The sequence below is a fragment of the Pimephales promelas genome, chromosome 16 (genome assembly GCF_988280905.1).
Source record: "Pimephales promelas chromosome 16, fPimPro1.hap1.1, whole genome shotgun sequence".
NCBI lineage: Eukaryota > Metazoa > Chordata > Actinopteri > Cypriniformes > Leuciscidae > Pimephales > Pimephales promelas.
The window spans coordinates 29,583,014-29,598,482 of record NC_142784.1 but is presented as its reverse complement, the minus strand read 5'-3'; the positions used below and the strand labels follow the sequence as shown (position 1 = coordinate 29,598,482).

Genomic DNA, 15,469 nt, shown 5'->3' with positions numbered 1-15,469 from the left:
TCTGTGTCCAGAACAAGCCATTGAGACATTATAGAGACCTTATGTTTTTGTTTTTTACATGTTCAGTAACTTAATCTGTAGTGAAGGGCGACACTACGCAGAGAGTAAAAAGAAGGCAAAGGGAGAGATGGGGACATGTACTCGAGGGGGAATCATATCTGATAACACAAGAACTTTGTTCCAGTGCCAGAGCTTCAGCTGGACTCTGTTTCTCCTTCCGGACAGGAGCCCTGGAGTCTGACATACACAACTCACCATTTCTAAGACTCGTACATCGCGGCCATCTAATCTAAATCTGCGCTTGGGGCGAGGATTTCCCGTCAAGTCACATTAAAGGGTCACTTATCAATGGATTATTGTTGTCCTAAAGAGAGAATCTTGTATTAGTTTCTTTTCAATATATTATTTGCTTGTGGCAATAACTGCCTGAAAAGTACTTTAAAGTCACTTTATTTCTGTAAAAGTCAACATGAAACTATTCATATATAATAAACGTATTAATGGACGTTTATTTCAGCACTATAAACGCTTACCACACATCAATTTAATGGCAGTTTTAATTAAGATTGTGAAATAACTGCAGACTTGAAAAGGAAGTGATGTCCTTTGAACACTAAAAGATGCTTTGACGAGAGAACTTGACCTCCAGATTAACATCTGTTATCACAGTCCAATCTATTTATTAAAGTCCCTCCCTGCATTTTTATTCATAAGTATTGTTGAAAATGTTGTTTCACGTTACAGAAGTTAAATAGGTTGTGAATGCCGTTTAAACCACAGCTGATGCTCCTTTTTAAATAGCGCAAATCGGCTGCAAATGATGCTTTAATAAAGAGAATCGTGAGAAGAACTGCAAGCCCTCTTCGGAAGCTAGTGGGAGGTAAAAAATCACGGGTTTACTCCCTACAAACAAAAAGTTATTTACGTGTTGAAGAGTCAGATGGAAGATCTTCAAAATAAATCACTTGATTCACACCCGTTCTCACCTGAACATAAAATAAGAATGAGTTACGCTACGTACAGTAGTTATATCAGGAAAGTTGGCATGTTTGAAGTGTTAATGAATCGGCATGATTCTCGGTTGAGGGGAAAGTTGAGCAGCTGAACGCGGGGGTAAGATGAGTCTCCCGCTGAGATCACCCATCTCGCACAAGCCATCAGGAAACGTCACTTACTCCCAGGAAATAGCAGAAGCCGCAGTGCCGCTGGAGGAGATGACATTATGAATGTGAAAATCACACACAAAGATTTACAACATGCAATGTTTTGCTGAGATGAAACATGCCATAATATGTCACATTCAATCAGTAGCGCCAATATTGTTTTGGAGATGCAATCTCGTGCGCTTAATTTAATCGCTCAAGGTACACCACCAGTCAAAAGTTTTGGATCGAATTTTTTTAAAAGTCGTCTCTTCTGCTCTCCAAGTATGCATATATTTGATAATAATAATAAAAAAACGTATATTGTTAAGTATTATGACTATTTAAAATTACTGTTTTCTATTTGAATATATTTTAAAATGTACTGTATTCCTGTGATCAAAGCTGAATTTTCAGCATCATTACTCCAGTCTTCAATGTCAAACGATCCTTCAGAAATCAGTATAATATACGGATAAATATATAAATAACTGTTTTCAACATTGATAATAATGAGAAATGTTTCTTGAGCAGCAAATCAGCATATTAGAATGATTTCTGAAGTTTCGTCATGTGACCCTGAAAACTGGAGTGGTGCTGAAAATTCAGCTTTGATCACAGAAATAAATTACACTTGACTATATATTCACATATCATATTTTAAAATGTATAATATAATTATAATATTTCACTAAATACATTTTATATATATATATATATATATATAGTCCTTGCATTCTTTCTTGTGTGCACATCTATTCAGCATTATGCAGGTCTGTGTCTTCTCAGGTGAGGACAGCCTAATTATTCACAATGGGTTTTGGCTGTTAACACCCATTTGCATATTGTCTTGGCAAACAAAAAAATGTTTTTCACAATTTAAAAGTATCTATTGTGTTATGTGAACGATTAGGAGGATGATTTTCTGATCATTTTGAAGAAAAAACTCTTGGCGACAACTTCCATTAGTCATGTCTTGTGGACGCATATTTAGTATGTGTTTTGAGGCCTTATTTCAGAAACTCTCATTTTTAGTTTTTTCAATAATCACGCATAAACAATATTCTATGTACATACATGTTGCTCACATATTACACATATACATGGATAAGGCACAGTGGATAAGACACATGCCTTTGGTGTGAGAGACCCACCCCGAGACACCAATGTGTCCCTGAGCAAGACACTTAACCCCTAGTTGCTCCAGAGGTGTGCGACCTCTGACATATATAGCAATTGTAAGTAGCTTTGGATAAAAGCGTCAGCTAAATGAATAAATGTAAATCCAAAAGGTTTGGCTGGTAGTCGTCCATAATCACAGTGAAATCCACAAAAGGTTGACGTCAGGACACTCACAGGGTTTGGTTTTGTTTTGTCTCTTTGCAGTCCATTCTGGGGGTCCAATGTGAAGTCCAGAGGCAGCTGAAGTCTTTCGTCCGACTGGAGCGTTTTGGCCAGATCTACGGAGCGAGTGATTCCGGCTGCCCTCAAACCCCCCTCTACACGCTCTTCGCCACAGGGGGGTCGCTCTTCGGGAAAGGTGTGAAAGTAGCCATCCGGGAGGGCCGTGTTTCTGCTGACATCATCAGCTTGGCCAACGAGGACGGACGGCGAATCGCTGCAGTCCTAGACAAGGCAACCTATCTGCAGGATTTACACTTCACCATTGCAGGAGTGGACACGCACTACTTTGTCAAATCGGGACCGGTAGAGGGAGACCTATCTCTGCTGGGAATGACGGTGGGCCAGCGCACGCTGGAGACGGGCGTTAACGTGACCGTCTCGCAGGTCAACGCGGTCCTCGGCGGGCGTTCGCGCCGCATAACCGACGTCCAGCTGCAGTACGGGTCACTGAGCCTCAACGTCCGCTACGGCAGCGGTCTGGACGAAGAGAAGGTGCGCGTACTGGAACTGGCGCGTCTGAGGGCCGTCGCTACCGCGTGGGCTCGCGAACGCCACAGACTTCGGCAAGGAGAAGAGGGCTCTCGAGTCTGGACGGACGGCGAGAGGCAGCAGCTCCTGAGCGCGGGACGCGTGCAGGGCTACGAGGGCTTCTACATAGTGTCGGTCGATCAGTTCCCCGAGTTGGCCGACAACGTAAATAACGTCCACTTCTTGCGACAGACTGAGATGGGTCGCAGGTGACATGAACGCAAGGGGAACCCGTGCTCGGACTCAGCGTCCGGGACTTCTTGCCAAAGACAAGTTTCGTTTGTGACCATATTATGTTACTTTATTTTTATGTTGACTGTGCCAGACTTATTTTTTTAATACATGACGTACATGGTTGCAAACAGTTGCACTGTTTTGACAGCAGAGTGCCCTTCTCTCTTTTGGTAATTCTTAAACCCTCTTCGTCCCACTAGGAGACGGCGTACGGCAGTGTCGGCGGTTTATTCGGCTCTGCCTTCGTGTTTTGTGGGTTCGCTCAAAGGAATATAGGAAGAAGGCTGGTAATGCATTATGCTCATTGGCTCAGCCTGCTGCCAGACGAGCAGATTGTTATTCACGAGCTTCACTCCACTCTGCCTTTCCCCCCCGCGCGCCTCAGCCAAGGAGAGACCTCTTTTAATCGCTTCTTTTTATACTTGAAAGCCTACCGGCTGTGTCATACTTAAACAAGGACATTGGTGTTTGCGGTTCAGACACCTCGCTGAACCCATCTCATTTTCAGAAACTTGCTGTGGTGTCTTGTAATATTTTGGGACTGAGTGGCTTGCTGGTAACATCCATTTTTATTATTATTATTATTTCTACCGTTTTGACCAAATGGCTTAAAACACATTTAGAAAGAGAAAAGACGAATAAAGAATGCCACTTAAAATCTGAAAAATGGACAAATTTAGTAAATAAATAGAAAATAGGAAGCCCCATGGTCTTTAAAGATGCTTGTGAAAATGAAATCGACACTGTTTTGAGAAAAAAAAAGCTCCAAAACCTAGTAATCTGCCCACCCAGAATTCATTACTTCGCTTTTGTTCTTCAAGGCAGCGAAGCAAGTATAAAAATCCAATGAGGTGAGACAAATGTTGATCTTTTTATGTTTTATTTAGTGCTCAAAAGTAGTCGGAACGAATTGGACACTTACCCAATATTTCGTGCTATGATGTTTCACGCACATTAGAGTACTGTGCATTTAGCATAGCAACATGCTAACATCAAACTCTATTGGAAAGCACAATTTGTGTGCACATAGTTTTGTTAGGATGCCTAAAAGGCAGCTCTGTTGGCGGTACACAGCACGGCAGCTCGCTAGGTTTTGGAATGGAGCTACTAAGACTTTATGAAGAAGGATTGTTTTTTTTTTTTGTTTTTTTTTTATTAAATAGTTTGAGATCAACATGTTATTTTATGGAAGCATTCACAATACACAGTATAATAACAGTTGTGAAAACAAAAATGTGAACGTTTGTCCCTTTTATCGCTAATTGTTGTACTTGAACAATGTTTCAACACATGGAATAAAGTCCAGAGAGTTGGTCGATTCGGTTGATTTTGTTTTCATGGTTAAAACAAAGAGTTGCATATGGACCATTCCTAAGAATGTCAGTATTTATTTTAGTGCTGTGTTTTTTAGAGGAGTACCTATACGTCCTCATGTTTGTCAGTGAAATAAACGCTTCAAGCGTAAAGCGGCATGAATGCTTAAAAAAAGCACATTACTTAAACGTGCACTCAGACTCCTTTTCTGTTTAGTGTTTTTTTTTTTTTTTTTTTTTTTTAAGAAATGTACTCGGTGCTCCAAGTACTGCACATCGTGGTAAGGAAAGGTGACATCCCCTGTGAATAGCCTTTGCCCCGAGGATCTCCCAAGCATGAGGCGACGTCGTGAGTGCTCTGAACGAAAGTCTGCAAGCTGCCTGAAATGCATTAAGGCCTGAAGCTGCGTCGTTTAGAGTTTGAAATGCACGTCAACCCACCATCTGGATATGTGAACTTCAAAGAGCATCTATTTCTGGTTGGGTGATGTTAATATGTCGGAGATGATGGCGCTTCACGTTAGCGTTCGGTGTTCGCTGACGCTCTTGGGGAATCACTTTGGGATGGTCACCGAGATGAATAGATCAAGTGTTTTAAGCTGTATAATGTCGTCGAGCATATTTTGGTTTCTTTAATGTCATTGAATGCAGTGGCATCGTGAGTCTGACAATATCGCTGTATTTAAAAAGAACAACGCTGAATGAAGGGAAAAAATGCTATTTGTTTTCAATTGCACTGAAACGCATCGGCTTTTATTTTTTTTCTAAACTTTCGGACTCATTTGGACTTTTTGTTCTCAACACTGTGTTTCTAAATGCTTCTCTTTGAAAATGTAAATAAGATGAGAAGTGGGCTGTAAATAAAATGCAAATGTAGATACCTTTTAGAGCTACAGCAGTGAATCTGTGTAGTCTAGACGAAAAAAAAAATAAAGAATATTTTGTGTTTACATTTATTTCACGTCATTGTGATTTGCACTGCAATTTAGAAACGGGCAACACTCCCGTTGGCCGCTGGTTTCCATTGTTCAAAAAACTCCCTGTTGATTATGACTTTATATTTCACAATTACAGCAATTTTCTCCCCCAATTGCAGCTTTATATCCTGCAATATGACCTAATATGGTCCACTTGCGACTTTGTTTCTTGTAATTGTGACTTTCACTGTTGCTATGACTTTAAACAAGTATATAACAATTGAGACTATTTCTCATAACTTACTCTAAAGTGGACTTTCATTCTCTTTGCACTATGATCGTATAATGAGTCAATAGAAAGATAGGCTACAATTGCAGTTGATCTTACTGTTTGGGTCAATGTCACTAGAATAATTTGTTTATTATGACGTTAAGATATAGAAGGCCTACAGTGCACATTTTAGATGTGGTAAATGCAGTAGGTCATCAAGATATTCCATGAATGCAGAAATATGCTTACTGTATGCTGAAAAACTAGAGATTATAGCATGTTAGCATACTAGTATGGTTCAGAATTCACATCCTTTACATTTAATATTCCTGGATTACTCTATTTTACCCGAGAACTTCTTTGATGCATGCAAACCCTATAAATCCAAATATCTCCAATTAATGTGACACACAGGGTGGAAAGTACACTGTCTGACTCTATTTCATGTCAATTTGCTTCTAAAGTGGAACTGCAAATTAATGCCTTTAATATGGATTTTGACGTTAAGTGGTTCTGGCATCTAATTGTGCATTGTTTAATGAGGTGTTTACAATTTTCGGAAGTTTTGCACAAGTAATTGAAATATTCATACAAAGTGATGAGGTTGTGGTGGATGAGGGAAAGAGTTACAAAAACAAAATAAAGCGCCACCAAGTAGTTGTCATTTTTATAACCATGAATGTATGAGACGAGTCATAATGCTAAAGTGTGTTTTAGTATTGCAACAGATGGATTTTGAGTACTACAGAAAGAATGCCAAAAGTTGGATTAATATGTCTTGACTTGAAAGATAGCCTTAAAATCTATATCTCTGTGTGCAAGCATCAGTTCTGAAGACATGAGTCGTTTAGGCATGTCAATAAATAAACCAGTGCATGAGAAAGTGTTACACTCAACAGCAGTGAGAAACCATAAATAATAGATGAATATCTTCAAACATGTCCAGATGTATGTGTTACTTCATTTGTTCTGTGATTTTTTTTTTTTTTTTTTTTTAAAGTACATTTTCCAGCTTTCGGCTAAAAAAACACACATTTAAAAATTGCAGAATGAAACTTTTTATACAACTACTTGTACTGTAAAACAAAAAGACCATTTTGAGTGTGTAGACAAAGAAACAACAACAAAAAAAAAACGAAGTGTTTTTCCGATGCAAGACTTTTATTTTGAAAAACGTGCGTGAGCGCTGTTGACTCTTACGAGACTAGTTATGTTCTGCCTGAAGCTGTTCACGTCCTCAGACTCGGATTTATGTGTTTCTATGTCAACAACACTACTCTGAAATGAACTGCAGCAGTCAGATGGTACAAGTCAAAGCTCTGTAAGTAGTTTACGTTCATTATTATTATATTGTTGTGTGCTTTGAGACAGGTAGTTTAACGGCGTCTCTTGTGACGCTTTGCAGACTGACCGTGTGTGTTCATGTGTTTTGGAGGTGGCGTGGCCTTGGAGAAGCTCTGAAGGGAGGGTGGGATCTTATGCTTTCAATGCTAACTTGCTATTGCTAGCCTCGTTTGAGATTGAACCACTGAGCTTGAGCTTGAACCACTGCTTTAGAAGAACCATTTTAGTTCCTGCAAAGAACCTCTGAGTGAAAAGTTCTTAAAAGAACCATGCTTTTTGTAAAGAACAATGTAATACTCGGAAGAAGAAACTTTGGTAACACCAGAGCCCGTCTAACGGAGAGCCTTGGCACTTCCTATTAGCCCCATTATGTATCAACCCCATTGGTTGCAGTGCCATTAGAATTTCACTGGAGGTGTTATCAGGGGCGAGTGCAGAATGAATGGGAGTCTATGGAGCTAAACGGCTAAATGTGTCTCTTTCTCCTGCTTGTTGTTGAATCAACATAGATTGTATTGTTGATTCCGCAAGTTCAATATATGTTTAGGCCAAAAGTCGAATGAACGAGTACTTGTGTCCTTTCGATTTCTTACAGGTTAGGCCGTTGTTGGCCGGAACACGCATCACATTTTTCAACGGATTTTTAGAACAGATAAGTGAACTTAAAAATGCAATTTTCAGCTGAGTGTATTATTTTAGCCCTCCCTTTTGAATGCAACTTTCAAATTACTTGACAAAAAAATACATCCTGAGAAAAGTGGATTTCTGGGGGTGAAATGATGTCTATGGGTGAAACCCCATAGACTCCCATTCATTCTGCACTCGACCGCGAGCGCCCCCGCATGGACAGACGTGTTACTGGAGCCAGTCCAGAAACCGGAAGTAACCAGCCCGTGCCAATTCTCTTCAATTAGACATTCTCTGGTAACACTTTACTTGAAGGGGTGTGCATACGACTAACATGAAACCTTCATAATCATGACATGACATATGTTATTAATCTGAAGGAATTTTATGCATGTTTGTGACAACTGTCATTAAGTGCCTTTCGCTCAATAATGACATTTTAAATGCAAATAGATCATTGTTTGAGATGTCTTTGTTATGACACCTTGACATAAACCAATACATTATAACCTGTCAGTGTCTTTGACCTTGACCTTACTAAGACAACAAAACCTGTCATAAACATGATGACATAGCAGATTAATTATCAAACTTAAGAAACCGCCTAGCTTTATTGGTTAACATTACATTAAACTGTCAGGTGGTTGGTTTTGACATTGGCTGTCATGAAGCCATTATAACTTTTTAATGACAAATTCAATTAGTACCACTGTAGTTGAGGTCACTAAAAATATTCATGACACAGTTATAATGGCCTCATGACAGCCAATGTCAAAGCCAACCACATGACAGTTTAACTTCATTTAATGTCAAGTTGTCATGACAAAGACACTGACAGGTTATGATGTTATGGTTTATGTCAAGGTGTCATAACAAAGACATCTCAAACAATGTCATATTTGCATTCAAAATGTCATTATTGAGGGAAAGATTTATTGAGATGTCATGATTATGAAGGTGTCATGTCAGTCTTATGCACACCCCTTCAAGTAAAGTGTTACCAAACTTTTCCAAAGAACCTTTAGTGCAATGAAAAGCTTCCAGAATTTTTAAAGGTTCTTCATGGAACCACAGATTCCATTAAAGAACCTTTATATTTAAGAGTGGCATGTACAAATGCAAGTGTAGATTGCCTTATAACATAAAGAATAGATAAGGTGTCACTTTCCACATTCTGTATGTGTGTCTTAAACCATAAGTGCGGTATTCAAGTGATTGACTATTATTTCTGAAGCTCTTAGTCAGAAACCTGTTCACAAATGAAATGATTTTGAAGTCTGGGCTCAATGCTGAAATATTATTACTCCAGGACTTCCTCTTGCTATCCATCTGTTCCTACTTGACTGTAAATTGAACCTTGAGAGAGTGTTGAGAAAACATTAGACAAGTGGGTACTATTAAAATCAGTGAAGAACTGATTCCATATGCATGCCTTGAGAGGCAGTCATTTATTTTTCTCCATAAATGCAGAACTTGCATAAACCTGCTTTGTTCACTTTCAACAGAAAGTTCAAGGATTTTAAAGTCAAAGAAAAAATTTAAAGTCGCGAAAAAAATTTCACAAACCATTTGATTTCTGTAATCTAGTTTTTGAGTGAAATAGGCAGCAAGAAAAAGTCTTTATCCATGGGGAATTGGTTGGAGAGGTATTCTTGACACCATTAGAAAGAGGCAAAGCAAGTTATTTCAATTTTGATTATTACAAAGACAACATTTTTCTTTGGAATAGTATGCATTGGTTAATCTAATAATTATGCGTATTGAGAACTAGAGTTCATGTTCATGTTGACTTGATTAAAAAAAAACTGGTAATACTTTACAATAAGTCTCGTTTGTTAACATAGGGCTGTCAAACGATTAATCGTGATTAATCGCATCCAAAATAAAAGTTTGTGTTTACATAATATATGTGGGTGCACTGTGTATAATTATTTTGTATAAATACACACACATGCTTGTATATATTTAAGAAATATTTTCATGTATATACTGTATATAGATTAATATATAATTTATATATAAATATTTTATATATAAATAATATATTTTTCTTAAATATACATGTATGTGTGTGTATTTATCTGTCTATATATATATATATACAAAATAATTATACACAGTGCACCCACATATATAATGTAAACACAAACTTTTATTTTGAATGTGATTAATCGCGATTAATCGTTTGACAGCCCTATTAACTACATTAGTTAATATGAACTGCACATATACAGCATTTATTGATCATTGTTAATGTTCATTTCAACATTTACTAGTATTTTATTTCAATTTTGTTAACATTAGTTAATGCACCATGAACTAACAGGAACAAACAATGAACAGCTGTATTTTTATTAAATAACATTAACAAAGATGAACAAATACAGTAACAAATGTATTACTCATTATTAGTTCATGTTAGTTAATACATTAACTAATGAACCTTATTGTAAAGTGTTACCAAAAAACAATTTAAAATTTGATGCAATATTTTTCTGTATAAAATTCAGTGACCTACAGTATTGTATCAAGTCAAATTCTTACTAAATTAAACTACTTTGAGAATATTTTACACATCAAATACATCTTCCCTTTATTGCAAGCGTGAAGCGTTTGATGCCACTGCTATCCCACAATGCACTTGATGAAAATAGAAATTTAGTGAAACTTAAACAAAACGTAACCTGAGATTGTTGAAAGAGCCAATCAGCCACCTGTCACTGAAAAGCACAAAGAAAGAGAAAAGAAGGAAAGAAAAAAAAAATCGAAAAACCAAAGAGAACTTGTGTTTTTGCTTTGTGTCCAGACGAGTATTAAGAAACAGGGGTGAAATGGAAAGAGGGAGGGAGATGTCAACACTCATTTTCTCTCATCTCTTTATTTCTCTCGTTCCTGCTGTCTAGTTTTCACAGGTCGGCATGAGGGCACATGATGTTCCTGCAAGAAGGGACACGTTTTCCCTGACAAAGATGTTGCCTGAGGATTCTCTGCACGAATGTCAAACTAGAGCACTGCGTGATTGCAAATTAGCTGCATATTCATCGTTATATCATTAAATTGAGGACTATTATGTTATTTTAAACGTTCCTAAATTTGTTTTTGAGATCTCCTATAATAGGATTACATGCATGCAAGGGCAAAAACAGTTTAATTTTCATTTTAATATACATTGCATGGAGAATTACTTTCCTCGCAGAGTCTGAAGCAATTCTATAAAGGATTACTTCTCTCTAAAAACCCCTCCTTTCTGAGAACCTACTCTGCTCTGATTGGTCAGATGAACCAGTCTGTTTTGTTGTGATTGGTCGACCTCTTACTAGGGCTGTAAAATAAAAAATCGAATTTTTGCCAAATTAAAAAAACTGCACATTCGAATGTAAAAAAAACGTGCATTCGAATTTTTGGTGTGTCAAGAGGCGGCACCAGACATGATGGTGGCGTAACTGACGCGGTTTGTTTTTGTTAGCTTATCACAGTAGTTATAGTTTTATTCACAGTGCGGCTGCGTTGTTAATTTGAAATGCTGGGAAAAGGCTACCTGCTGGCGAAAAGGTGGCAAAAATCGTGCAACGACATACTTGAAGTTGACCAAACCTGCACATTGGCCAGAGCTGAGTGTGAAACAGCAAAAAGCCCTCGCTCTCAGATCAAGTCATGCGCCTTTTTTATTTATTTATTTTTTTTTTTGACGAACACTGTGTAAGTTAGTGAGTAGAATTGGATTGTTCTGAATAGCAGTTTGCTATTTTGTGTTCATGTAGTAACGTTACATTACGCTGTCTGTTGGAGCTCGTTTTCTCCAGTTACTGATGTACGTAGACAGTTTTATGCATAGATATCTATATAAAGGCTAGATGTCTCACGGCGGAGTATTTATCGTCATCACCGGCGGCCATCTTGTCACACACAGGCTTTCTGGCGGGCTCTGTGGTATCTGATGTAAGAAATCTCGTTGAAATCTTGACGGATTTACAAACGTTTTGGTTTCTAACAAACGTTATTAACGTGGCTATAATTCTGGATAATTATTTATTTATACACTTATTAGTCATAAGTATGCAGTATCATAACTACATCTCTGCCGTTTATAACAAACCAGACCGTTTGAAAATCGGTAGAAAATTTAGCAAGTTACGGTGATTTAAAAAGTACATGCACCATTAAAACAATGTTACCAGTGAGCGAGCTGCCTGTGACAAGATGGCCGCCAGGTGCTGACATCGGCCTCCATTGGCCAGCAGCGCGGACGAAATATATAGCCTTTATATAGATATCTATGGTTTTATGCACTATGTAATCTAATTTTTAATAAAAGGGATAGTTCACTTTGAAATTAATTTTTGATATGTTTTAGCTTACCTCAAGGGCATCCAAGATGTAGGTGTCTTTGTTTCCGCAGTAGTTTCAATTTTAATATGTTTAGGTCAAAACGTTCTTGTCTGTCAGCCAGTGGCGGTTTCAGGCACGGGCGAACCGGGCAGTCGCCCGGGGCGGCATTTCTTCGTGTCACATGGGGGCGGCACGAGCAGTTAAAAAAATCCTCTGTGCCGCGAAGGTTTTTATTTTGTATCATTTCAGTTCAATTATTGGCAATGGCGCCCCTGCTTGCTGAGAAGGTGCGTGCACAGAAGCGATGTCAAGGAGGTCTCCTGATTAGCTCACCAAGTTGGTATCACGTCTTTTTCACTCTCGAGGTCGTTACTTTAAATGTAAGCGCACGGGAAGCGCGCTCATTATTTAAGCAACACGCTCATTTTTTTCCAGGAGCAGCGAGATGAAAAATTGTAAACTTTTCAGTATGGGAGTGCACGTGCAACCAAACACGTGGGTGTTTTTCTCTTCTCCATAAATAAATCTTTTAGCAGAGCTACAGCAAGTGTTTTTCTGTGGTGGAAATACATTAACGACTAACACTTCTTTGTCGTTGTGGAGAGCACAGTGCATGTTTGTATAGCAATGACAGCCATGGGAAAATCGGACCGAATTTTACTATTAAAGCGGTGGTATACGATGTTAAAAATCGGCCGAGAAAGCCTGAGACGGTATAGGGAAGTTTTTAAAAAACTCATCCCGCCCCTCCACACACACACACACCCCTCCCCTCTGTGCTACCTGATCCCTGAGCTATGTCACGTTTGAGTTCACGTCAACGCAAGACTAGCAACACATGAAATGTTCTTCTAAGGTTTTGAGTAATTGTTATAGCAGCACACAGCGCATCTTGTTCAAATTCCGATCGGCTCGAACAGTTAGTCTAAATTAAAATAATTTCATAAAATTCAAAACAATGACATAGTTCAGTTTACTTAAAATATTTCAGTTCTGTGAACTTGAAAGAAAAAGAGTGCGCTAAATACTCATAAAAGTTAATTTGACTGAACTATTTAGTTTAATTTAAGTTTGTCCTACTCAAACCAATTAATTATTTTGAGTGTACGGGTTTACAGTGTCACACTACATAAGAGGTAATATCTGGAAGGAAAAAAAGCATAATAAGCCCATTCGCCGAACTTTCCAAACAATTTTTGATTTTCTTCAGTGGAACACAATAGACGTACAGTTCAGCCAGCGGCATGTTGAAGAAGAAGGGATGATGAAGTGTTAAAGCAGTTGTTGATGTTGACGGACATCTGGACAGACGGACAATGAAGGGTCCTCAGCTGTGTGTTGTTGTCCCCAATCCCCCCACATTCCTCGTGACAGGTGAGAACAACGCCAGGGCCCGAGAAATGTCTCCACGCCATGTCTGTAAACCCAAGTGACATTGTGTGTGTTCGCCGGTAAGACCGACTTCACACATTATGCAAATCATATTGACAGCATAGCTAATGCTTTTTATTAAGCTAATTAGCCTTAAGGTCATTTCTGTTTTTGGCACCAAGGCAAAGGAGAAAACTAGTTTGGTAAGAGAGAGTTCAGTTTAGAACCTGTGCTTTAAATAAAGATCATTTTATCATTTATCAATGTTTAATTTCATTTTGTTGGTATTTAAAGGCCTAGTTCACCCATAAATGAAAATTCTGTCGTCCCAAACCCGTAAGACTTTGAAACACAAATGAAGGTATTTTTAATGAAATCTGAGAGATTTGTCCCTCCAAACTAAAACATTCATTAAGAGATCTTAAAATAAATCAGTTTAATCCAAGTCTGAAGAGACACGATCGCTTTATATGATGAACAGATTTAATTTAGGCTTTTATTCACATACAAACATATTTATATAAGCATGTGGCTAAGGAGACATTTCTCATTTTCTTTTATTTTGACTTAATGTACTGAAATAACAGTTTTTAACAAATTGCTAATTTTTTTTCTGTGGAACACAAAAGATATTTTGAAGAATGTTTCAGCTGTTTATGTCATAGACTGATAAACCCCAGACTTTTTATTGTATGGACGGAGAAACAAAAAATCGAAATATCTTTTTTTTTTTTTTTCTGTAGAAGAAAATAAAGTGCGTGTTTGAAAAGGATATTTTTGTTTCACGTTGTAAGTGCTAATCAAGATGCTGGATTTCTTTTATATGAAAATGTAATAAATGTGAAGATTTTCTTCTGCTAACCTTTTGTAGAAAGTGAAAATCCAGTAATTTTGTGCTTTAAAAAAAAAAACAAGCTCCCCTCTTAATGCACTTCTGCATCTAAATGGCTCCTGGAAAATGAGTCCAATCTTTGCACTGGCTTAAAAGGATTCTTGACGCAACCCTTTTATATTTCCAACAGCTTTCTACGTGACTGGCATGATCGGCATAAAGTGAGTTATACATTCAGTAATGAGCATTCTGAATCACCAGAATTACATTTCTATGTGTGCAAGCTCGCCATTTATCTTACACTCATGTTCACTGGTCAGGGTTGGCATGCACTAATTTCCAGAGGTTTCCGAACAAGGTAACAGATATCGAGTCATCAGGCAAGTACGGCATATTTGAGAATCATGCGGAATTAGTTTGGGAAGAAAAGCTGCCCTTGATCACAGGGGTTTGAAATACCCATTACGCTCATATGTTACAACAACAACTTCAGAGCTGGGTTCAGTGCGTATACTTGAGATTAAAATATGATATTATTAATACAGTTAGAATTTTCATATGCAGTTCAGAAATTGTCCCATCAGTCTCCATTAAGCTCAATTTCTATGAGCATGAAAAAGATTCAGACACACTTTTCTTTCTAGCATAGCATATCCTGTAAGCATAGAAGGGTTATTTAAATGAATAACTGTTACAAAGACCTTGAAATTTCATCTGATTTTTTATTATAGAATAGTTGACGTTCTAATAATATAATATAGCTAATAAAAATATGAATAAATAATAGAACTTTACAAAGCCACGGGCATCTCTGGAGTTAAATTCTCTGTTTCCTCTAAGCATTAAACCCAGTTCTTCTGAATTTTAACTGCATTTAGGCTCCGTTCCAAAACCTAGTGAGCTTCCCGGCTGTCTGCTGCCTACACACACTGACTGAGCAACTCTTCACCCACACATCACACAAATAGTGCTCTTCAAATCAATTGCAAAAGAGACTCACAGATTTCAGTTGGGTTGGGGGTTAGCATGTTGCTAAGCTAAAAACGTTTTGGAACAAAGCCTTATTCAGATTCAGACATCACTGAGGTAATGTTCCTCTCTCATTTTTCTATGCAAATTTGATTTGGCAGGTTTATTATGTCAACAGCGAGCCACAA

General features: G+C 37.9%; 1 protein-coding gene and 1 long non-coding RNA gene across 12 annotated transcripts in view; both read left to right on the top strand.

Moving 5' to 3' along the window:
* The window catches only part of tenm4 (teneurin transmembrane protein 4), a 267,387-nt gene extending 261,810 nt beyond the window's left edge, over nt 1–5,577 (top strand). For all 11 annotated transcript variants that reach the window (XM_089121430.1, XM_089121432.1, XM_089121433.1 and 8 more), the window contains one exon: nt 2,529–5,577. In XM_089121430.1, the coding sequence (XP_088977556.1) occupies nt 2,529–3,287 (759 nt within the window). In that variant the 3' untranslated portion in view covers nt 3,288–5,577. The remainder of the gene's footprint in view (nt 1–2,528) is intronic.
* Nucleotides 5,578–7,013: 1,436 nt separating this feature from the next.
* On the top strand, nt 7,014–13,656 carry LOC148973373 (uncharacterized). Its single transcript, XR_016146901.1, has 3 exons — nt 7,014–7,130; nt 12,359–12,445; nt 13,320–13,656. It is a non-coding gene; the product is annotated as an uncharacterized LOC148973373 (long non-coding RNA).
* Nucleotides 13,657–15,469: the final 1,813 nt, after the last annotated feature.